This window comes from Anthonomus grandis, chromosome 7 (assembly GCF_022605725.1).
Source record: "Anthonomus grandis grandis chromosome 7, icAntGran1.3, whole genome shotgun sequence".
Classification (NCBI taxonomy): domain Eukaryota; kingdom Metazoa; phylum Arthropoda; class Insecta; order Coleoptera; family Curculionidae; genus Anthonomus; species Anthonomus grandis.
The window spans coordinates 26332517-26357177 of NC_065552.1; the positions used below are offsets into that span (position 1 = coordinate 26332517).

Here is a 24661-nt window from a genome sequence, read left to right on the forward strand (position 1 = left end):
AGCATGGAATTCTTAAAAAGTTACCTTTTTCAACAGATTCCAGTGCATAAAAAATAAAAGCTCTTTATTTAAGGAAGTGTACAATAAAAACCCTTGGAACTAAATCAAATATGCTTTATTCTCACATAACATAAAAATTTTGACAAAGCTGCCTTAAATATAGAGTAAACAAACATTATTATTATTATTATGTTGACTATAGCAGGCGGTGAGACAGATGAAGCTATTGTTTCTTCCGTATGTTTCAGGCTTGAGTAGGTGGACCTGCTCACATGCAGTAGTGGATCATTCTCTCCGAATTTTGTCCCAGCTCAACATCAACGCGATTCTTGAAGATATTCGTATTTGGGGCCGTCACCGTTTCCTGATTCAACGAGTTCCACAAGTGCACTGCACGATTTGTTACAAAGTTTTTTCTGGGAAGTTTTGCCGTTCTTTCTTTTTCAAGCTTCCTTGTATGTCCTCGGAGATGATGGTTTTGGCTATAGTGGAAAAGGTTCGCCAAATTGCACTGGTAATCTTGTAGGTTTCGATGAGATCGCCTCTATGTCTTCCCGCTCTGAGAGTGGTCAAACCAAACCTGATTAATCTTTCTGGATATGGCACCTCGTTTAATTCGTAAGGGATTTTTGTTACTTTGCTCTGTAATTTCTCTTATTGGTCTATATCTTTAATATAATATGGGTTCCATACAACAGAGGCATATTCTATTTTTGGTCTTATGTGACTTTTGTATAGAGTGGATATCATTTCAATAGAATGGTGCCTAAAAGCTTGTTTTATCAGATAGACTAGCGAGTTTGCTTTTTTACAAATTCTGGTTATATGACGTTCCCATTTTAGGTCTGATGTTATTAGGACTCCTAGATCATTTTGTTCGTTCACTGATTTTAAGGCACATCCATCCAGAAAATATTCATTATCAGGATTATCTGGACCGATCCTCAACACCGTACATTTGGATGTGTTTAGTTTCATACCCCATTGCCTTGACCACATCTCAACATTTTGCAGGTCTGCCTGGAGCAGCGCTGCGCTGGTTAGAGGATTAGCATATATTTTGCAGTCATCTGCAAACAGACTTGTGTCCATCTTTATAAGTCCAACTAGATCAAACAAATATGATGTAAAAAGCACTGGGCCAACTACCGATCCCTGGATAACGCCGCTGCGCACTCGATGTGGACTGGATAGCTCCCCATTGACTATAACCTGGTAGAATCTCTCATTCAGTAATGCCTTGATCAGATCAAGCAGCTTTCCTCTGACTCCAAAATGCTCCAGCTTTGCCATTAAGAGCTTGTGCAGGACTTTATCAAATGCCTTTTCATAGTCAAGATATATTATGTCTGTTGGCTGGCCATTGTCGTGATCTTTTGTCCAGTCATTCAAACACTCTAAAAGGTTTGTTGTTGTTGAATGTTTAGACAAAAATCCATGCTGAGAGGCAGGTATCAAACCATTGTCCAGAAAAAATGCTATGAGCTCCTTAACTGTTACTTTCTCCATATATTTCAGTGGGTTGCATGTGAGGCTGATAGGTATGTAGTTTTCCGGTTTGTTCCGGTCTCCCTTCTTGAACAGTGGTGTCACAATTGAATGTTTATATTCTTCTGGTATCTTTCCTTGTTCTAAGCATTCCTTGTTCTAAACATACAAGAAAAGAAACAAATAGGAACATAAAAAATAGATTGATCAATAAAATAGGATCTGCTGGCAACCTCTTTTCTTCCAACCAATTTAGCTTTTTTGGAGGCAGTGGTAATACTTTTCTGTACTGGAGCATTATCAATACCCAGAACTTGTCTTTCCAACTGAATCCAATGTTGCGGCGAACTCTATTCAGACTACTTAAACTTAAGTCACCGACTTCTTCTGGTTCGAAAAATTTTTTCCTAATATTATTTGTCTTTATTGTACCAGTATAAAAATAGTATGTTAAAGAAATAACGTCTGTACTTAATCTAAATATATATTATAATTGTTAATTTTCAGTGTTGGCAATTTCTTTTCCATGGTGTAAAAAATGCCCACATATTTCCTTCCACTTTGGCAGGTGCCTATCTTAATACCCCAGTGGCAGGTAAAATTCTTTCCCTAAAAGAGATCCATACTTTAATTTTTCACCCTCGAAATAGGTAAGCTGAAACTTCTAAGCATAAACCCTAAATTTTGTGTTATGTAGTTTTTTTTTCTATCAAGTCTAGCTTAAACAAATTAAAAACGAGATGAGAGAGAGCGAGAAATGAAAGCAGGAAGTTTAATCATATACATACATACATAATATACCTTGGGTTTTTTAACGAAATTTTATTGTAAGCCTCTTTTTTGATAAAATTGGACACATTTTTGACAATTTCATGGCTTTGACTATGTAAAAAACGACCACGTCCTAGTTTTTTTATAAAAAAAAAAATTAAATAATGATTACCCAAAAACATATATATAATATACAATAATTTATTATAACAAATAATATATTGTATTTTGTTATATAAGTATTTTTTTAACACTGAACTATCCCAACCCAACCAGATTAGAAAAGCTTGTAAAGATTTTTCTGCTATCATACATCTAAAGACATTACCATTGGGTATGTATAATAATAACCCTATTTTAAATACACAAACATACATTCAATAAAGGATGAATTATCTTCGGTTAAGATTTACTTGTTTCTGTTTTCTTAAGAAAAATTAAATAAATTTTAAAAATGACTTAAAGATTTTATAAGAGAAAATATTATCTAAAAACAATATAATCTGTCTACAATAATACAAAATAAACTCTTTGAAAATGAAAACAACTTACAGTATAACATGTATTACTTAAATAATATACAGGGTGTTTCACAACTTATCCGAAAAATTTTAACCACATATGCGCTGTTACGAAACAAGTTGATTTCTCAAAAAAAAATGTAAAAAAAGTCCTACAGATATCGAGATAATAAAATAATACAGTTTAACAGTTCACTTACTTAATAAAAGCTGTTCAAAATTGTTTCCATTGACTCTAATGCAAGCTTGGGCACGTTTAATCCAATTTTGGCGCATTAATTCAAATACACCTCCTTCCTGCTGTTCCTGAAGTCTCAAATTATCGGCAACCACTGTGATTCGGTCACGCAATTCTTCAATATTCTGAACTGAAGTACGGTATACCTTGTTTTTCAAGTGTCCCCATAAAAAGAAGTCCAGAGGATTTAGGTCGGGAGATCCTGGAGGCCATGCAATTGGTCCACCTCTTCCGATCCAGCGTACATGATTCAAAAAATCACGCACTTCTAAACGAAAATGCGGAGGTGCCCTATCGTGCATAAACCACATCCGTGCTCGGACCGCCAATGGCACATTTTCAAGAAGGACCGGCAAATCATTCTGAAGAAATTCCAAATACTGGTGACCATCCATCCGCTCTGGCAATATGAACGATCCAATTAGACGTTCATCGACAATACCTGCCCACACGTTTAAAGAAAAACGATGTTGGTAGTTTGTCTGGACCACTGCGTGAGGATTCTCAAAGCACCAAACATGTGTATTATGAAGACTGGTTATACCATTACGAATAAAAATAGCTTCATCGGTGGCCAAAATATCAGCTGTAAAACGCGCATTTCGAGCATTTTCTTGCAAAAACCACTCACAAAATGTTACTCTTAGGGGATAGTCTGTAGGTAGCAATGCCTGGACTCTCTGGACGTGATAAGGGTACAGTTAGGCCTCATGTAATATGCGCCACGCTGTTGCATGTGACACTTCTGGGACCTGTTGGGCTAACCTTGTGCTTATTCCTGGATTTTCTTCCACAATTTTGTTTTCGTCAGTTGTTTGGTACAACATTTGCTACAATAAATTATTAATGCGTATTCTAATGTCACGACGATGAACGCAAAATACAGATATTTATTTTTCAATTTATTATTGAAACTCAGGTTTATAACTTAATTTCTGTAGGACTTTTACTACATTTTTTTTTGAGAAATCAACTTGTTTCGTAACAGCGCATATGTGGTTAAAATTTTTCGGATAAGTTGTGAAACACCCTGTATATTTATTGGTCACTTATAATACGAATAACATAGCTTAAAACTATAATATTAAAAAAAAAAACTTAATTGAAAGAGAAATATCTACATAACATTAAAAAGCTCTTAAAAAAACAAGTTATAACAAACACATTCATTTTGATCCATTCTGGGTGCTCATCTCTCTTATTGCCTATATCTCGGCCTCTTCTCAGTGAATACAGGAAGTGGTTTAATACGAGCATGAAATAAAATTGAAAAATCGACAATGCACATCTTATAAATCAATTCACCAAATGACGAAAAACATATTTAAATAATAAATATTCTAGCGTCTAGCCAGCGCAGTATCAGTAGTATTAGCATGATTTAAATTTGTTGGAGAGAACTGATCAGAATAAATTCTATAGCTCCGAGACTTGAGAAAATTTACATTGCATATCTTACTACATGTTTTTTTTGTAATGGAGTCTGCAGGAAATTGAATATATGTGACGTTTACTAAAGCGTCATACTGAATAACCAATAATTGAAAAACAACGAGGTCGTAAATTACTGTTTGACCGTTTTGTTTGTTTTTAGTTGGATATTTAGTAATTTCCAAGATATTTTAACGAAAAAGTAGTAAAATTACAGCAATCAATCACAGTTAAACTATCCAAGTAAGTTAAAAATACGGACAAAAACAATGCGGGAATATCGTCTAAGAAACTGAAATCCTGGAATATCCTATAGGCCGTATAGGCGCAATTCACACAGAACGGGCGTATGGGGGTGGCGTGGGACTGTCGTGGTAGACGCATGCACAGAACACAAATATATGCGGACGCATGTGCCACTTGCATGTTCGCTTATGGGGCAATACTATATTGGTATTCTGTGGTAATACAGATAGAAATGGCGTGGCACAGGCGTGATAAGTCACGCCACCGCCACGAGTGGCCTACACTAGTGGTAAATGCCATATACCAAACAGCGGTTTATAGTACTTCTTTTTGTCTATTTGGTAAAATGCGGGATGATTATTTATTAAGTACGAGTTCTGTGAAGACATGCAACAGTATGCAGTTCTATACGACTATAAAAGGTCGGATTACTGCAATAGAAGTGCACAAGATCAAGCATGGGAAAAAATATCAAATAAATTCAGTGAAAATGGTAAGTATGTACGTGTTTATTAACAAAAGATGTTTAAACTCGTATTTACATTAGAAATTATACTTTTGTTTCAGTAACCGAGTGTAAAGACCGTTGGAAAAACATACGAGGAAGCTACTCAAAATATAAAGCCAAATTAAAAACAAAATCAGGACAAGGAACAAAACGAGTCAAAGAATATTATTCCACATCTCTCCTTTTTGGATCCTTTCTTGAAGTCTTGTAAGAGCAAAGGCAACGTGGATCAAGAGTCTGCCGACGCATCATCGAGCCACCACGCAGCTGAAACGGGGTCACAATCTAATAAGTCTAAAGACTACTCCAATGCTGATGTACTCTCACCTCATAACATTCTATCCAGTCGTTCCTCTCGGTCATCTGTACCATCTTCCAGTACGTCTATCGATGATCAACCGATAGCAATGAGAGCACCTAAAACACTACTACAGAAAGAAGAAGATTTTAGAAAAAAAGAAGTTAGCAGCCTCAAGCGCATTAATGAGCTCAACCAGCAAGCTTACGAGTACTTTGAAAAAAAGCAACAATTGCTGGAGATCCAAAACAGCACGAAAACGAATGCAACAATCGATCCTCCTGACCCAGACCTGGCGTTTTTAAGTCCATGAATTCTGTTCAGAAGCGGCGTTTCAAAATTGGAATTTTAAATTTAGCCGAGCAAATACTATCCTTAACCATTCCTGAAGCCTCTACTATCCCAATGGATAGTTCTCAATCTTGGATTGAAGATTCGGTAAATAGAAATCTAGATTCAGTACCGCCCAGGAACACGGATGAATTTCATTTGAGTAAATTATAATTAATATTAGGGTAACATTATCGTTATTTTTTTTATTTTAGATTAAAAAGAAATAAATTCACTTAAATATATTTTCTTCAACTTACCTCAGCGTTATTAACAACCTTTCCTCTGAACTGACAAGTTCTCTTCAATTTGTAGGTTTCTTCTCAATATTAACCCTTACTAAACCCTTACTAGTATTTTATAAAAACATTGAACAGACATTCGATAGAAACTTTGAAAACATTCAGGGTACATATTGAGCTCCCGCATAACATTAAACGAACCACCAGTTTTTTCTTTATCCATCCACAAGGGATGCATTTAGTAACTCCACAGATGTAAATAGCCCCGCAGCACAGCGTGCGGATCTATTTACATCTGTGGTAACTCCTTTGCCTTTGAATGTTAGCTAAATTTACAAGGTTCAACATATCTTGATCATCTTCGTCATCAGAAAGCATTGTAACTTTACTACGCAGTCATGTACGAAACAAATAAATGACAATAATCACATTGAATCCCTTTCTATGTGAATTGTGCGCGCCATGTCCGCTCCATTCCAGCTCCATGCCAGTCCCACGCCACCGCCATATGCCCGTTCTGTGTGAATTGTGCCATAGAAATATTTTTAGAATATCTGCCAACAAACGATGACGCGGAAATCGTCGCATTACGTAAAAGAGCCTTAAAGAATCGATCCTTGTAGGAACCCATTAACTATCAATGTCAAATTTAAACATCAATCGGCTTCTGACAAGTGACATATTGACTTTTTCTCTAAACGTAAATAAACGAAACGGTTTTCCCGCACTTTTCTAGAAAGATCAACAAATTTTCTAGCTTTACAGCATTTGAATGCTCGATTTATCAATTGACCGGTTTAGATAACATAATTTTAGATTATTTTTGCTAGTATAAAGAGTTAACAATGTCCTTTAACGCCGTAAACGCATTCGTAAATCGGCAGTACGGATTCTGTAAGTAGACTGTTTAATTTTGTGACTTGCAATTTATGGTAGAAATAAAGAAGTAATATAATAACATTAATAAGCCTATATTTACTCAAAACACATTTCACAAGGCTTCATTAACTAAGGATTCATTATACAGCCAAATGGACCTGTTATGACCCTACATTCTACAAGTTACACTGCAAAACGGAAGTGGAAGAACAGCCACTATTTTACACCCCAATTTTTACTTGTAAAGGTGCCCAAAAAGTTGGTAATGAACAGTTTGTAGCCATGGCAAATGAGGATGGAAGACTTGTGGTGATGGATTACAAAACTAATGAGAAGTAAGTCTTTATTGGTGTGTATATTTTGAGACAAGCCTGATTGAAAAGTCTTAACATGAAATACAAATATAAAACTTGTCATGAAATTAAATTAAACAGAGAGTAGGAATTAAAACTTATTCTTAAATTCTAATATAAATGCATTAAATTATGTAGATACATTAAAATATGATGACAGTCACAAAAATACATGTAACTGTAATCAGCATAAATCTTCTAAAGGAGCAATATGCTTTGCTTAATCATAGTTTTATGAAATTGCATACTGAAATATTTCTGTAGTTAATTTATGATTTAAACTGTTTGAAATTATATCACTTTTAAGTTTCTTAAGACTTAATTTTAAATTAAAAATTAGTAAAAACTGGCTATTCTTTTTTTTAAGTCAAGTTGAGCTGAGTTGATCTAAAGAGTTTTATAGGAATACTGTACTCTTGTTTTTTCTACACATGCCTATAATGTCTCTCAATTGCTGTTTGTGTGTGTTAGGGTGCCACAGGGGTCAGTCCTAGGACCTTTGCTGTTCCTAATTTACATTAATGACTTCCCCCTGATACCCACTTTTCCCTATTTGCTGATGACACCACACTTGCCTGTCCAGCTAGAAGTAGTGCTATGGGAAGGGGGATGTTGGGGGATGCACTCTTGAGGGCTGAGCAGTGGTTTTCAGCAAACAGACTTCTCCTGTTTGCATTAAAGACACAAACCATTGCTTTTTCTACTCGAAATAGTCATGAAGGTGGGGTTATCAGTGTTAAATTTCTGGGAGTGTATCTAGACTCAGAATTACACTGGAATGCTAATATGGAGTTGTGTAATAATAATAATAATAATAATAATAATAATAATAATAATAAGCATTTATTTCTAACAGGCCAATGTCCAATTAAAGGAAAATCAATTTACAATTTCAGTACAATATATAGAGCAATTTACAATTGCATACAAAAAAGAATGTGTAGTTATCTTAAAGGAAAAATTTAAACCTATAAGTACATTACAAAAGATAGGATAAAATATAATAAGCATCACTTAATAGCTAAAGATTAAAATTAAATACATTAATACTTGGTAATTGCTCTAACTTTCCAAACAAATTTTAATCAAGCCTCCAGCTGGAGCATAGAACATAACAATTAGGTAATATATATTGGGAGAATTTCTACATATATTTAAAAGCTGCGATAAGCTATAATTGTTTGTCACCCTAAAAATTAAAATTTTTGGACATAATGAAAATGGGATCATGCAACATAATATTTGATCTAGCTTGGTCGGGAGCAAAAGCAGGCTTATGTCTGGCTTTCAGTTGGGGTACATGAAAAGATAATTGTTCCAGAAGGAAGGGAATTTTGTTGTTAATGACCTTTCACAGAAAACTGATTGAATAGCTTGTTCAGCTAAGGGCACTCCTCCAAATCTTACACAAACAGTAAAATGTGGTCTATACCTTTATCTGGGGATATCTAACATCCTCCCAATATGCCAAATATTTAAAAAAAATGCCTTCAAAAAGCCTCCAGAGTATTCACATGACAAATATAGTAGGGATTCCAAATTAAAGAGCCATACTCAACCTCACCTGACAAAACTATAAAAAAAGTGTTTTAATCGCTGAGAAGTTATTAAATAGCTTACAATTTCTTAAGACAAATCCTAACATCCTTGAGGCACCAGAGGCAACATTCTCAACTTGCAGTACAGAAGTGAATTCCCTGTCAAGCACTATACTCAGATCAGAAATTTCAGATTTTCTTATTAGGGAAGCATCACTAATTTGGTAGTCAAATATGGGATTCTTATTTGTATAGTATGACATAACAAAGCATGTAGATACATTTAAATTGAGTCTGTTTAAAACACACCACTCCCTAAACAAGTTAAGACTATGCTGCAATTTTTTGAAGAAAATTTTTAAATCATCTGCGTAGGCCAATTTATGACAATTAATGATACTTAGGACGTCTTTAATAAATGAAAGGAAGAGTAGTGGTCCCAGGTTAGAACCTTGGGGTACCCTGAGGTTGGAGTAAAACTAACAGACCTAAATCCCCAAATCTGTATAAATTATTTTCTGTTTGTCAGGTAGGAAACCATTAACTTTATAAGAATCTCTGAAAATCCATACATACACATCAATTTAGTTATCAATATTTGTTGGTCAATCTGGTCAAAAGCCTTGCTGAAATCTGTGTATATCGCATCTAGTTGGAATTTTTCATTAATAGCCGCACACACCTGCCGAGAAAAACAACAAAGATTAGTAATGCAGGATTGACCTACGAAAAATCCATGCTGGTCGATAGATAGTCGAGACCGAATTTTGAAAACAATATCACGGTAGAGGATTGTTTCAAATAATTTGGAGAACTTGCATAGGTTCGAGATAAGTCAGTAATAAATAAAACTGAAGTCACCTTTCTTAAATACAGGGCATGCTCCTGAGGTCTTTCACATTTCAGGTAATGTGCCAGTATCGATTATTAGATTGAATATATGACTTAGTAGTAATGATAGTACCTGCACACAATCCTTAACGTCAAAGCTAGGGATCCCGTCGGAACCTGCGGTAATTTTATTTTTCGGAGATCTACCAGCACTAATAATGTCATCTGTGGTCATAGTGGGGCTAATATGGGCATAGTCAGAGTCTCATGTTACGAGTGTTCTGTTATAGTGTTTCTGATGTAATGATTTAGTGTCCCTGTACACGTTCCTAAAAAAACGGGCAAAGGCTGACACAATTTCTTCTTCTGGGCCTTCATATGAACCCAAATGAGTCCCTCATAGATGCAGGAAACCGTGTTGTACCCTTTTTACTATGAACAAATGACCAAAAAATTGATGGATCATAAGATCAGTATAATTTCTTCTGCTTGCCCCTAACATGATTTGGTTTATCTGGAGTAATAAGAATGAGTGTGATGAGATTTAAAGTCTCTAAAGGCTTTTTCCTTCTTAATAATATTATTTATTATATTCTTGGTAAACCAAGGAGGAAAAAGTCGTCTTTGTTTCTTAAGGGGTGTAGTTGAAACAAAAATGCCTTGGAGTGTATCATAAAGGGTACAGCAAGCATTTGAGGCGTTAGAGTCTATTATAATGCAGGGATGGCATTGGGGATTTGGCGATACATTTCTTTAGTCAGCTTCCTGTTAGTACAAGGAACTTGTTCCTGAGTCAGTTTAGTAGACACGTCGAGAATATACTGGTTCATCAGGTATATTTTCAGTCAAATTTTAATTCTGTACTGTCCTAATTTTCTCTCATGTTTTTTAAGATTTTACTGTGTTGCAAAGCTCTAATATAGAAATCTTAAGAATTTATTTTCCATTTAGTTTTATGTACTATTGACTTTTTAGTATTTAAGTTTAATTCTAACTTATTTTAGCAATCTATGATATATATTTCTTTTTTGACTTGTGTATGTACTTTTGGTATTGTAAGCACTAATAAACTATTTGTATTTGAAATGACATTTGAGAACATAATTTGTGCAGGTATTTTTATTTTATTTTTATATAATTTTTAACCCCACACTTTGATTCCCTGAATACATTCTATCTAAAGTAACAAATCCCCAAAAATCTTTGAATTTATTATTAGAACCACCAGGGAGCTAAGTGTTAAAGTGAGTATGTCAGGGACCTTTTAAGTAAATTTTATGTTATCTTAAGTCAGTATCTGTAAGTGGCTTCATAGCTGTTAATAGATATAACAAAGGAATAAATAAATAAAATGAGATTTAATATTTGCAATATATACAACCTTCACTAAAATGGCATAAGATATTGCAGAGTGAAAATGATGACTTTACAAGTGAGAGACATGACTTTAAAGTTTGAGGAGTCACAGAACCTCATAAATTCTTGAGATTTTTTCCTCAATCTAATACTGTTGCAGCCATGTAAAAAGCATAGTTTAATTATTTATATTGTAGTATTTTTAGCGTCTGCGGTGCTGCCAATATCATTACATTATTTTTTTTTGCAAAACAAAACGAAGGACTCGTGAGTAATATGCAGAATATTAAATTAATATGATATATTTTGTAATAATAGTTTATTTTAACAAAAATTGGACCACCCTTAAATATATCTAACAATACTACTAGTACCTAATGTACCCTTATAGCTAAGAAATAAATTTGCTAAAAAAAAGCATAATTGCTAAAAAAACTTAAAAATATTGAAATTTTTAAAGTTCACAACCAGGAAACTTAGTGTTGTTGGATAATAATTTTTTCACTGCTTGCAATCTGGATGCATAGAATTCACCAACACTTGGCAATAGCTATTTGGGATGGATGAGGCAATCATTTGTTTTACCATGGAAGGACCTTAGATATTACTGGTAAAACACTTATTGGCCTATAGTTATCTTCTCTGTCCCCTGATTTAAAAATTGGATTTATTATAGGTTCAGTTCTGTTGGAATGACCACCTCTCTGCAAGACATGAGATTATCAACTTTGTAAAAGGATAAATAATTAAATTTTTAATAATTTTGAGTAATGATACTGTTAGTTCATAGGTTTTCATTTTTTTTTAACTTATTGGAAACCTCCCCTATTATGTTAAAGGTAACCTTCTCAAATATAAAAGAGGATGTCGAGCACAGTTAATTAATGGAGATTCTGTAAAGAGCCAATGTTTACTTTGGGCATATGCCTAAGATTTGGGAAGAAAAAACATACATTCGTTTGGTCAATATTTAATGTTTGTTTTTTATAGCATTATTAATTATTACTAAAAAATCTGTGCATAAAAATATTAAAATTATTTCAGACACATAGTAAATGCTCACAATAATGCCATATTCGACTTGGCATGGAAATTTGACCAGATGCAAATTGTGACTGCTTCTGGAGACCATACTTGTAAATTGTATGATTTTGGAGATGGAGATTTTAGGGAGGTACGAATGTTTTGTGGCCATACTCGATCTGTGAAGACTGTCAATTTTCGAAAGGATGATTCCAGTGTTTTTGCTTCAGGTTAGTTGGGTATCAATATTTTTAAAGCAAATTTTGTATAAACAAAAATATTTTAGGAAGTAGAGATGGTAATATTATTCTATGGGACACCAGGACAGATTTAAATAGTTTTATAGGTAAAGCTGACTGTACCATAATGAATTCCCATGCGGGCAAAGATGTAAACACTCCTAGTAAAAATAAGAAAAAGTATAATGCCATGATGGCCAGTTCTGGTAAGTGTTTTGTTTTTATTTACCCTATGTTTGTTTTCTATTTTGGTTTTATGTGCTATTTGTGTTTAGCCTACCAGATGGAAGTTAAGATAAGTATCATTGGGAATTTCAGAAAATCACTGTACATGTTTAATTAATTCAAAACTCAACATTTTATCGATTGCAATAGCATTTACAGCAATTATTCTATAACTATATATGCGCATAAATATCAGAATTGAACCAGTTGAAAATTGACCAATTTTAAAAGTACTTTATTAAGACTAAAACTATTAATTCATGTGTCATCACTATGCAGATGGCACATGAATAGTTGGTAAGCAAGTAGTTGGTAAGCAGTACATTCTCTAACAGTATTACTCTCTCTATCTTCTAGCAATATAGTATATCAAATAATTTAATTACAATTCACAGTGAAAAATGTAAAGTTACAGGTTGTAATTGTGCGCACAATAAAAAAGTCAAATCAAGAAAATACTTAAATAAGAAGTTACTATTAATGTTTTACTATTTTTTGGAAGAATCTATATTATGATATTGTATTGTGGTATGGGGAGGCTCTAGTGCCTCTGAGAAGATAGTGCCACATCTTGTTTTGAAACGTGTCAAAACAAAAATATTACAGTAATGCTCTATAAAGGTCATTTATGCCTAACAGAATCGCTTACAAGAAAACCAAGGTACTTAATGTTCGAAGTTTGTTTATTTATAACTCCATATTTTATTTTCCGAAAATTAGTCAACCACGGCACATCATTAACATTAGATACGGATCTAGATCTATGACGACTGAAAATGTATCGTGCACCTAAATCCTATAACTCCTTCCTAACGTCAAATGATAAAAATCTATGTACATTTAAACTATTTACTCTTTATACCATATTTCTGTCTTTCTTAGTCTCTTGTCTCCATCTTTTTTCTTCATTGGTTGTATTTCGATTGAATTGTTTTTCTTTATTTTAATTAGAAATATAGGTAAATCGTGTGCTAATATCAGAATATTTAGTCAGCCCTTAAAAACAGGGTATGCTAAAATACAAACCTCGTCAATGTTAGAAACACAACATTTTTGTAGCAATAAATTAAAATACAATAAAAAAATATACCAGGATTATAATTCTTATAGTAGAGTTTCAGATAAAAACATAAAACATTTTGGGTAAAACTAATGCAATTTTTTTCAAAACTTACAGGTATAAAGAGCGTCACTAGCCTGGTATTTCAAAATGAAAACTCCTTAATATCTTGTGGTGCCGGTGACGGAATGATAAAAATTTGGGATTTAAGGCGCCATTATACGGTAAATAAAAAGGAACCCCTTCCTAAATATACCATTCCATACACAGGAAAAACCGCTAAAAATGGCTTTAGTAATCTGATTATCGATAGTGCAGGTAAATTTTGCTTATATTTAGGTTAATATCTTTTTTTATAAATTGGATTTTTAGGACTCAAATTATATGCAAATTGTATGGATAATACCATTTATTGTTACAACGTTGGTACGTACGATACTGAGCCTGTGATGAGTTACGTTGGACATCAAAATAGTACTTTCTATGTTAAATCTGCTTTATCCAAAGACGAACGTTATTTGGTGAGCGGTAGCACCGACGAGCACGCGTACATTTGGAATTTGAAGTATTCAAAGCCTATTGTGAAGCTGGTAGGGCATGCTGCGGAGGTAAGAATATAATATTTTCTTTGTTAAAAAATACACCAATTTTTGGTTATTGCCTAATTTTAATTCCCTTATTAGTCAAACCACGAGGTGTCTCTTATCCCAATATTATTTTCAACGACTTTTCGCGATCATTAGTTTTAAGTAATAGTTGCTGTCTACCTAATGATTTTACATAGAAATTTGAAACTTATAAAATATAATTTCTTTAGGTAACTTGCGTCACGTGGTGCAACAGCGAGTTAAGCCCGGTGTTGTTCACGTGCAGCGACGATTTAACATACAAAGTATGGAGCGTGTGTGGTTTAGACTGTTCGGATCACATCAGAGGGAAAGCGGGAATTTTACCCATGCCCATACCACCCAAACCCACCAGGTTGGAGATTAAAATGAGACCATCACACACATCATATTTTAAGCGCTCGTTAATTTTCAGGAAACGAATTTTGTTACCGTTGAAGCCACCTTCCCCGTATAAGAAGATATTAAAACAGTGCGAAAATTGTCAGAATCCTACGGAGTCGCCGTTATTTTGCGAAAACTGTTTCGCGAATAGGAACAAAAGGAAAGCGGAAACCGAGTTGTGGAGTGAAAATAAAAAAATTACCACCGAGTTTGGACCGCGTCGTTTATTCGCCCAAATCAGTCGGAACTTTCGGGAAATAGTCGACAATGGCGCGGGATCTTTTGCGGTGTTAGAGCGACCGACAGAAGATGTCGATCGGATGAGTTTGAAGTCTCTAAATAAAGCACTTGGTAAGTGATTTTTAGCTATTTCTTTATAATGGGAAAAAATAGTTCTTAGCGAAAATAATATAAAAAATATGAGAGTAATGGTGGTGCTTAAAGTCCTCGACTCTCATTAAAATAAGTACTTTATGCTTCCCTATATTTTTACTTCCCATAAAATTTAATATAAAATGAAATATGTTTTTGAAACAACCTGTATTAACATATAATAATACTAATAATAGTACTAAAGCTCTTCATTTGTACATAATAAAATAGTATACATTTATTTAACAATCATTTTAACAAAAGAGGACTAAAATCAAAGAATGCCTAAATGTTAATTTAGCTAATTCTAAAATATGTTCACACTAAAACGAGCACACTATAAATACCAAAAATAAGCAAACAAAATAAAAAATAAGAATGAAATTTGATAACGTTTATAATAAATAGTAAAATAACTCACTACAATGTGCGTCAAAAAATAAAACAAAAATGTTAAACCATATTGAAATCCTGCACACACATTCGAAATTCATTTCCTAATTTTTGAATGACCTCCCTGATGGCAGACAGGGCATTTAAAGACTTCGCTATTAAGTAGGAAACCAATCGTGCAAAAAATTCAGTACGTTGAGCTGGAATGATAAGTTTGCACTTAATTATATATATATATTTTTTTTTTATTAGGATAATGTCGATGTTAAAACATTAATTTCAAGGCACCTTCTAATATGCTCTATTAAATCTAAGCCATTATGGGTCTCAAGTTTTTTGATATTTCTTTAAAGTGTGCTTCCTTCTCCCTCCTCTATGTCCTTCCACATTTCCCATCATGATCAGTTGTAGGATTCTGGATCTCCTTTGAAGACATGTCCAAGATTTTCCTGCACTTTACTGAATTTACTAGTATACGTGTTGCGTCGGCCACCCTTTTTAGTACCATTTTGTTGGTCTGCATAGCTGTCCAGTGTATTCTTAAAATTTGCCGGTGTAACCACATGTCGAACACTTCTAACTGATTAAGTGTCGCGGCTTTGATTGTCCAGATCTCTGCCTCGTGCCGTAACACTGATCATAGGTAGGATTTTATTATTCTCTGGGGCATCACTTCAGAATGGTGGTTTAATTTTTTTGAATGTTGTCTACCTGTCTATTTTCTACACTTTATTTCTCTATCTGAATTAAGATGTTCGGTGTTATAATGTGCAAGGTACTTAAACTGGGTAACTCTGTCTATATTTTTAGTATCAATCTGTAGCGCAGCATCAGGATGTAGTTATCCACTGATGACCAATTTTGTCTTGATATTTATGTTGATCCTTAAACTAGGGTAGTTTTTTTTGTGCAGAAATTCACTATGTGTATTACAAAAGGCAATATGGTGACATGGTGGTAAATTTAAAGATCTTATTATATTGATACTATATGGTGATATTATATTGATTAGAATTCTTGGAATTTTCCGAAATCGATAAAAACAAATTTCTTTTCTCTTACCAAGACTTCAACGTCCATATAATCAAGGAGGGACATGGAGTAAGTACCAACCCTGGTTGGGGATTCTATCATTTGGTACAAAGTGCTCGAAAAATGTCAAAACTTACCATCTAACATCAGGAATTTAATATTAAGGAAATAAACATTAAAGTCGCCAAGGCAAAAAATATGCTGAGCAGTAGGTGTAATGTTAGGAAACGTGGATTCTAAGTTATTAAAAAATTCTAAGTAGTTTGTGTTTGGTGTGTTTGGTATTTTAAATACTAATTATTAGGTCTCCCCTTTCCTGCCTATTAGATGGTTCTAACTGATTTTTTGTAATAGTTCTCTAGACATTGAATTTCTTAACCATGTTTTACTTACACCCATGAGATCAAAATCATTATTCTCAACAAGACCTTGAAAGTCATCAACGTGTGCAGATTGTAAGCTAGGTGACCTAGTTTAAGCTATTTTATTACACTGTCGCCACAGTTCTGGTTACTCATTGGTTAGGGATTTCAACGTGTTGTCGTTAATCAAATTCACAAGCTCTGCTTCTTCTTTTCGACTCTTCACCTTATAAACTTCTACAAAACTTTTGTCGATAGTTGGAGAAGCACTAGTGCTTGTAAATAAAATCACTTTGTCAAATAATCGGCTCTAAAAAAGGTCCTTAGTCGAGACCTTTTAATTTTTGACAGCTACTCATCTCTGTTGATAATTAATTTGTTGTAAGATATCCTGGCAGGAAACTGATTTTCCTTAGCAATTTTTAGAAAATCATATAAAATCTTGTTTTCCTAAGTAAGATCTTGAAGATTGTGAGATGTTTATACCAGAATCTTTAAATTTATTTTGTGGGTTTATAAAAATAAAATAGGTAGTGGAAGAAACCAAAATACAGGTGCCTTTATGATATTAATCAGTGAGATGTTTTATTTTAGTGATTTAGAGAAATTATTTATCTATCTTTTTTTGGTTTTATTTAATAAAGATTATTACTAAGCATTATTTGGCTTTTGGATTTACTTATTTTATTATTTTTGTTATTTTATATCTAAAACACCTCACAACTAGATATCAAACTTAATTTTTCTTGTAAACTTTGTTTTATTATATTATTAATTTGGCAGGTTAATCTGTCTCGCGTTTCGTTTTTTCGGTAAAAAATAACGGCAAAAACATACATGGTTCATTCCTTTTTTTAGACTAATTATTAATCTCTTTTATCATAATACTAATTCCTTATAAAATTTTTATTTCAGAATCATTTAAAACGTCAAACGAGCCCCAAAACCATCCCCCCACCTCACCCACACTGAACCTGCCTAATTTCAACGTTGACGGTACCGCTCCCCACCTGAACTACTCCCCGCCCAAACGCAAATCTCAGGACTGGTTGACGCGCATGCGCGTCGAACGTCACCTGCGACAACAAATGCTCGAACAAAGTTATGGGCCGACTACGCCCCCTAAACAGCCGAAAATCGAGCCTGGAGGTGCGGGATTTGCACCCGTCACGCCCAGAAGTAGTCGAAAGGCGTGGCCGAACGCGGGTCAAAGTCCACTGTTACGCTTTTTTAAAGTCAGGAACAGCAGCGGGGGCAAGTGCGGGTCGGGAATAGGCGGAGGAAATGCGGCAAGTGGAGAACAAGCTAGTCAATGAAATTGCGGTGCAAACATTTTTACAAGAAAATCCGGTTGTTTTTTTTTTTAAGAGGATTTTTCTGAGCCTCATATTACTGAAAATCGGCTTACTTAAGATGATTTTTAATCCGTAATTTCGGTCTTGATTGATAGTCGTTTTAGTAAAGGTTTCTATTCCCTAAATGCGGGCTTCAAAAACATACCTAGCAACGAGCATAATTAAAATTCATCATAACATAAAATTGTATGGATGTTATTACATCTTAACGTGTACAGACTGTATATGAAGCATATAACTGCAAAATCAAGTAAGTTTTGAGTAAAAAGAGACAAACATGCCAAAATTAGAGTTTTAACCTAATAAACTTTCCGTTTTGCCAAAATATTCAAAGCTTTGATAGAAATTAACGTTTCATCATGATATTCTCTGGAAAAAAATAGATATCTGGTTTTGCACCTGGGACTAGCAAATATCTGCTTTCGCATCTAATTTTCTATAATTGCTATGCAGTTTCTTCAAGTACAATACTTGAACTTTTTTTACTTACTACAAAAAAAGGTCAAAAAAAAGTTTTTTTCATTTTTATAAAATTCTATGCAAGCACAAATAAGGCTTTGTGATAAAATTAAAAAAAAAAACTTAAAGTTAATGCTTTTATTAAACAAGTAAACAAAATTAAATTCTTAAATCATTATCTTCATTATCAGAGATAATATGAGGCGTTTAGAGCAAAAGTGACCTAAGCCAAAAATATTTTTTATGGAGAAATTCGCAAATGAAAATAATGAAATTTTTTGAAGATTAATTATGAAATTATTAGAGGCGATTGTAAGAATTTCTTAATTTATTTTTATTTAGGTAAGTGGTGGAATAACATAGTTTTTGGAATTTTTTATTTTGAAAAATAAGATTTTGTATGTGGCTTGGGCCACTTTTGCATAACCTTTTTTTTACTGACTTGAGACTAAAAATGAATTACTAAAGCAAAATAATTTATTTTTAGGTAAACGATAAGACATTTTTAAACAAAACTCAACGTAAACTCTTATTAATCATTTTCTTCTTCCTCATGATTTTCAAAAAAATTCGTCTTCTTCAACACGTGCATTGTAAACCAGTTGACGATAAAATTCATGGTTTACTGGTGGCATATAATCAAGCAAAGATAACAAGTCTTGGTATTTCTTTTCTTGTATGGGCTTAGGTCCCTCGAACAGAGGAAGAAGTCTGGCCATGTCATGGAAAGTTTGGTTGTCCCGTTTTTTTACATTAACTTCGTTAAATAAAACATTTTCGTTATTGGAATATTTAAATTGGATAACTTCAGGTTTTTCTTTATCATACCGAAGCCACTGTATTCGCAGACATTGTCCTTTTTCATCAGCTTTTTTACGATTCGTTAATGCCTTTTCTAGTTCTTTTGTTGAAAAAAAGTCGCTGGATGTCATAACTACTACTTTGAACAGATTTGTTTTCCTGGCTTCTATATATATAATAGAACCACTTGCATCCAATCATTGGGAACAAAAATATTTTTATAGTGTTTTTTGTTTTTTTCGACTAATCCAAAGTCCTGATCATTTGGAAGGTAGGAGTGACCAGAAACTAAAAATTTATGGTTAATGTTCTTAACTGTGTAATCGCTGGATAATACAATGTATGTACAAAGGGCAGCCATTTTGAAATTCCTATTTTGACCACCGCACTGATCGCTGTACATTATTAGCTTTCTTGTGGTAACAAAGTTCTTAATGTAGTGTGCAATACAGGAACCAATTTCCCGAGGACCCCGAGATGCAACACTCTCGTCCCACATGTACATAATGTGTACTACGCGAGTTTGAAGATCATGAATCCCAAAACAAAACGTCCAAAATTGCCTTTTGTAGTACGCAACTCCTGTTGAAATGATCGGCGTTGCCAATGTTTTCATTAAGTCAAATGAAATTACGGTAAGGTCATTGTCCGATTTTGCAGCTTCAGCATCGTTTCTCATGCCTTGTCTAGCAGCTTCAGCTTTCCTCTGATGCAGCTCTGGTTCTGCTTTAATTGCCTCACTTTCTTAGCCATCTGCCATAGCTGCTTTAATTCTAATATTGAAAGCATCACATTTGCGACAACTATCGAATAATGGCGCGTGAAACTTTAAATTAAAATCATTTTTAAATATTTGACGAAAAACAAACAATGAAACGGGTTGTTCAGTTTCATTTTTATACAAATTGTACATTTTGGTTAGGTCTAGTTCTGCAGAAAGATACTTGACATTTGGACTTTTTTTTAATAAATAATGGGACTCATAAGCTGGTAATTTATTAATAAAACTTTTCACAGCAGTGACTTTTTCCAGAGAAGTTTTATTAACTGGTATTGATTTTCGAATTCAGAACCTGAATCCTGAAAAGGTTCTTCTATATCTGTAACAAAAAAAATGTAAATGCAAAAGTGGCCCAAACCCGGATCACCGAAACACAGTATTTTCATAACCTCAAAATACATATTATTTCAACTTTAACTGCAAATGTGCAAATAAAATTTAATTATAGGTTACTTACCAAAGCGATCTTCGTCACAACCAGACATATTTCTTTGCATTTTATTTGAAAAAAAAACTACTTTTCGAACAAAAAGTATGCTATCAAAATTACAAACACGTGGTCAAAATATTCTCAACGTCACTGAATACTAAAGCGGCCCACAATGGGTTGGGCCAGTCTTGCTCCAGCAAATATGAACGTGCTATGTACGCAAAAGTGGATTTATGTGACATCTTGCGGTAAATGGTCGAAATAGGCTTGGGCCGGTATTGCATAATAAAAATTCGATATATTTGTAGGCCATTTTTGCTGTTAACTCAACTTTTTTAAAAATGTGGCTTGGCCCACTTTTGCTCTAAACGCCTCATATTATATTCTTTAGGATCCCTGGGATGATCTACCTTATGAGGGTTTTCTAATTCAAAAGCATTTTTCAAAAAAAATTAAGATGTTCTTTAGCCGTCCAATCTTTCTCATAGTGCTTAGCTAATAAAGCAGATATGTTTTTTGTCAGGTTTTCAAGATTCTGCTTACTCTTAATGATTGTAAATTAATTTGAGATTTTTTTTCTCCTTTTACAGAGACTCTTGGAATTCGAATGTTACTTTTATAAAATGGTAGAACCAAAACCAAAAGTTTTTTAAAAATATTAATCTTTTCTTTCGTTAAAACCGAAAATGTCAGGATGCGGGAGCTTTAACCATTTTTTGTTCTTCAGTCCTCCAATAAAAAACTGAATAATCTTCAACCATGATTAAGACTGTGGAGTAAAATTTTATAATATTAATGTAGGTTTCTAATTCAATAATAGTGATACATTTCTTTTATCTGAGCAAATACTCGGCGAACGGGAGAAAAGAATGCCCGACAATGGGAAATACAAGTTCTACACATTTCACATTGTGAAAGAGAGAAAAATTTGCAGACAATATTAAATCATACCAACTTTGGCCTATTCTTACTTTGCCCCCCACACCCATCTTATACATCTATTCGTTCGATCTCTTGATTAAAACTAAAATGTTTGAGTGTATTAAAAATGGCGGCAACTATCTCATTCGAACTCTTTGACGATCACTCTGTCCGTATAAACGACGTTACTGTTTCAGGTTTAAAACTGGACTTGGAATGTCCACTTACTACAGTAAAATTGCAGACGTTTATCTGCATACTGAAATAACAAGATTGGTCTGAAATTTTTGGCATTCAAAAGAAAATATTGCAATTCTGGGAATTGAATCTCATAATAAGTCATAAACTTAGTTGCGCGTACATAAACTACGTGGATTGTGCACACACTGTTTTGTAATAGCCTTTAGTTTTCCTTGTGAATCGTTGATTTTTTTAATTTTCTATATCTTGGACAAACTTCAACTTTGGGTGATAAAGATAATGGTGTACAAAAAAATGTCTGAAAAAAAAAACACTTTGTCTTTTAAATGTGAGTCCACTTTTCAATTATAATTCCGTAAGGTAAGAATCTTCTAATAACTGTTTTTTTCTTGACTATTAAATTCTATATGGGCTGATTTTTCTGAAACATTTACCTCCTCTTCTTTTAATTCGATTTTTTCCAACACCCGGTATAGCTACAAATGTCTTTTTATAAATAGAAATTTGTCCCCTTGAAGTAATAATTATGACACTGACTGTCTTTGGTTTATTTAGAAAATTTTATTTAATTTTGGTAACAGACATTTCTGGTTTATTCGCTACGCAGTGCTTCAATAACAACATATCTTGCTATGATTTGGATGCCTCATGATAAAACTTTTCATTACCTTCCTTTTCGTATTTCAGTCATATAGTCGGCAACGAACATTAAAGTTTTTTTGTTTTATTCAAAATGTCGAAAATTCAGGAGCGCGCTTACGTGAATACCTAAAATCAAAAAATGTTGCCACAGCCTCACCAGCATCTTAAGTACAAATGCCTTTTTATTTTGGCCTTCTCTCTTTTCCATTCCTGCTTACTAACCAGTCTATTTCAACCCTTGTCTGCTGGACTTGGTTCAATAGCAACGCCACTGGCAATATCGTTACGCACCACAAAACTATTTTACTTAAAATCTTAAAAGCATTTTTTCCAGCTGATATATTTTAAAACTAAGTTAAATATTATTTTATACACCTTATTGTCTCACGTTTTAACTCTGAATCTAGATTCAAATTATGAATAAAGGCTTTAAAATGCCTATTTATGTACCTAAATTATGTAGTTGAAACCTTATGTACCTAAAACAATCATATTCCTAGGAAAGTTTTCTCATGTAATCCATCTTTAACAATTTTTTTTGGAAAATGTCATATGTCTGATTTTGTATTTATACGCTTCGTATGTAATATTACCCAATTATGATGCTTTCTTAAGGCAGGATTTTTAAAAAAGAAATTTTTTACCGGTAATTCTGAGGGCGCACGTTTGATTGTGATGAAGTCGCTCTAGGAATTATTCAGATTTAAACCAAATGAAACACGTTAGTTCTCAATTCGATTGTTCGTATAGCGTTTTTTGTAAATATGTATATTATTACTGTAAATAGTGTTAAGCTTAAACCATGCCTTGTTCCTTCTTATTAGTTTGTTTAATTTAATATTTTTTACGGTATACTTTTGACTGATATGTAACGATTTTAGGTATTAAAAAAAATTATTTAATTTTTTTTTATAACGCATTTTTATTATCGTTTTTATTAAAACGATTTAACCGCCGCGAATGTATTAGCCCATCTCGATAGAGCGATAGGGGAGCACAACTCGGGACATCTGAGGAGACGTGGAAAGTTACCAAATCTTCCGGAACAATATAGCTAATATGTTAGGAGGCCACTCTCAATCTTGGCGCGAAATAAATAGTAGTAAATAAATACAGTATAAGTAAATATTTCTAGTAACGTGTGTAAATTAGTTAACTATTTCTGTGTATCAAATGTTTCAATTTACACCTAAATAAATAATAAATACGCTACATTGGGAAGGATGGTGATGAACCGGATAACATTGTTTTTGAAGCGATCTCGGTCAAATATAGTAAAGTCTGTAAGCTAAGGTGCTAAAAAAAACTGCGTAAATGGAAGACCGCCAACGTGGAAGCTAAATTATTAGAAAATTATTCAAAAGTGGAAGAAAACGCTGCCACACTCGCAAACTTAAAAAGTGAGATTGGGGAAGAGCTGAGAGAATATTCTGCCAGGTTGGAAGAAAAAGTTTTGAAAAACAATCGGGAATTAAAAGAAGGAATTCTGGAAAAGCGGATTATTTCGTTGATGAAGCAATATTGATTGAGAAGTAGCAACCTTGGACGTTAACACTCAATGGGCTGGTCCGTACACCTTCCAGCGTGGACAACAAGAACGAAGTTGAGCCAATACCGAATCTGTTGGCCTGATTCGTCTCAAACTGCCTCAATCACATACATGGTACTACATAGAATATTTATCACCGTCAGTTTGAAACGGTTGAAGCTGATATTGCACGTTTGGTTCGACTGGCATATCTAGATGTTCGGGAAAGGATCATGGACCGTTTGGCAGTTCAAGCATTCTTGGATGGACTGCACGATAGTAAAATGGGGCAGGCGTTAGTACTAACTAGCATCACCACCTAAGCTAGTAGAGGCACTAACAGGGGCCCTTGAATTCGACGCTACCACATGCAGAGAGAGGCTCGTGTCCGGCAAGTGACTCCAGGAGAGGATGATTTTGAGGAATTAGTCCAAATATTCCATTATTTTCAAAGAGACTTAGATGTATAAGGCGAAAAATTTAAGTCTCATAAATTTAGGGTCTGTTTGTTGGGTTACGCATTACGGTATCATCAGACCTCATTTAAATACAATGACACACACTATAGTGTGGTCTTAAAAAAAAACACTTACGACGGAAATATGAAAGTAAAAATAAAAATCTGCAACATGGTGTATGGCATTATAGACTAACGATAGTGAACTTTATAGAACTTTAGAGTTTAATTTTAAATAATAATTTAATTTTTCTCCTTGGTTGAGAAATCAGACAGAAAACAGGGTCCAAAAGGCGCTACTTCCATTCCCGCCGAAGGATCTAATTTCTATCTAATGATT

General features: G+C 33.8%; 1 protein-coding gene across 2 annotated transcripts; it reads left to right on the top strand.

Moving 5' to 3' along the window:
* The first annotated feature begins 6755 nt into the window (after positions 1-6755).
* Positions 6756-23251, top strand: LOC126738100 (protein lethal(2)denticleless). 2 transcript variants are annotated; one of them, XM_050443248.1, is made up of 9 exons: positions 6756-6967; positions 7101-7287; positions 12075-12283; positions 12340-12498; positions 13695-13895; positions 13950-14185; positions 14395-14558; positions 14619-14938; positions 17662-23251. In XM_050443248.1, exons 1-9 carry the CDS (start codon positions 6919-6921, stop codon positions 18060-18062), a joined length of 1926 nt encoding a protein of 641 aa, XP_050299205.1. In that variant the 5' UTR covers positions 6756-6918; the 3' UTR covers positions 18063-23251. The 2 variants fall into 2 exon arrangements, with proteins under 2 accessions (XP_050299205.1, XP_050299207.1); XM_050443250.1 differs by having other exon boundaries at positions 6778-6967; positions 7072-7287.
* Positions 23252-24661: the final 1410 nt, after the last annotated feature.

Coding starts and splice junctions, on each gene's coding strand:
- LOC126738100 (XM_050443248.1), top strand. CDS start 6,919: ATGTCCTTTAACGCCGTAAACGCATTCGTAAATCGGCAGTACGGATTC. Junction 7,288..12,074: donor GATTACAAAACTAATGAGAA/GTAAGTCTTTAT, acceptor AAATTATTTCAG/ACACATAGTAAATGCTCACA. Junction 14,186..14,394: donor TGGTAGGGCATGCTGCGGAG/GTAAGAATATAA, acceptor TAATTTCTTTAG/GTAACTTGCGTCACGTGGTG.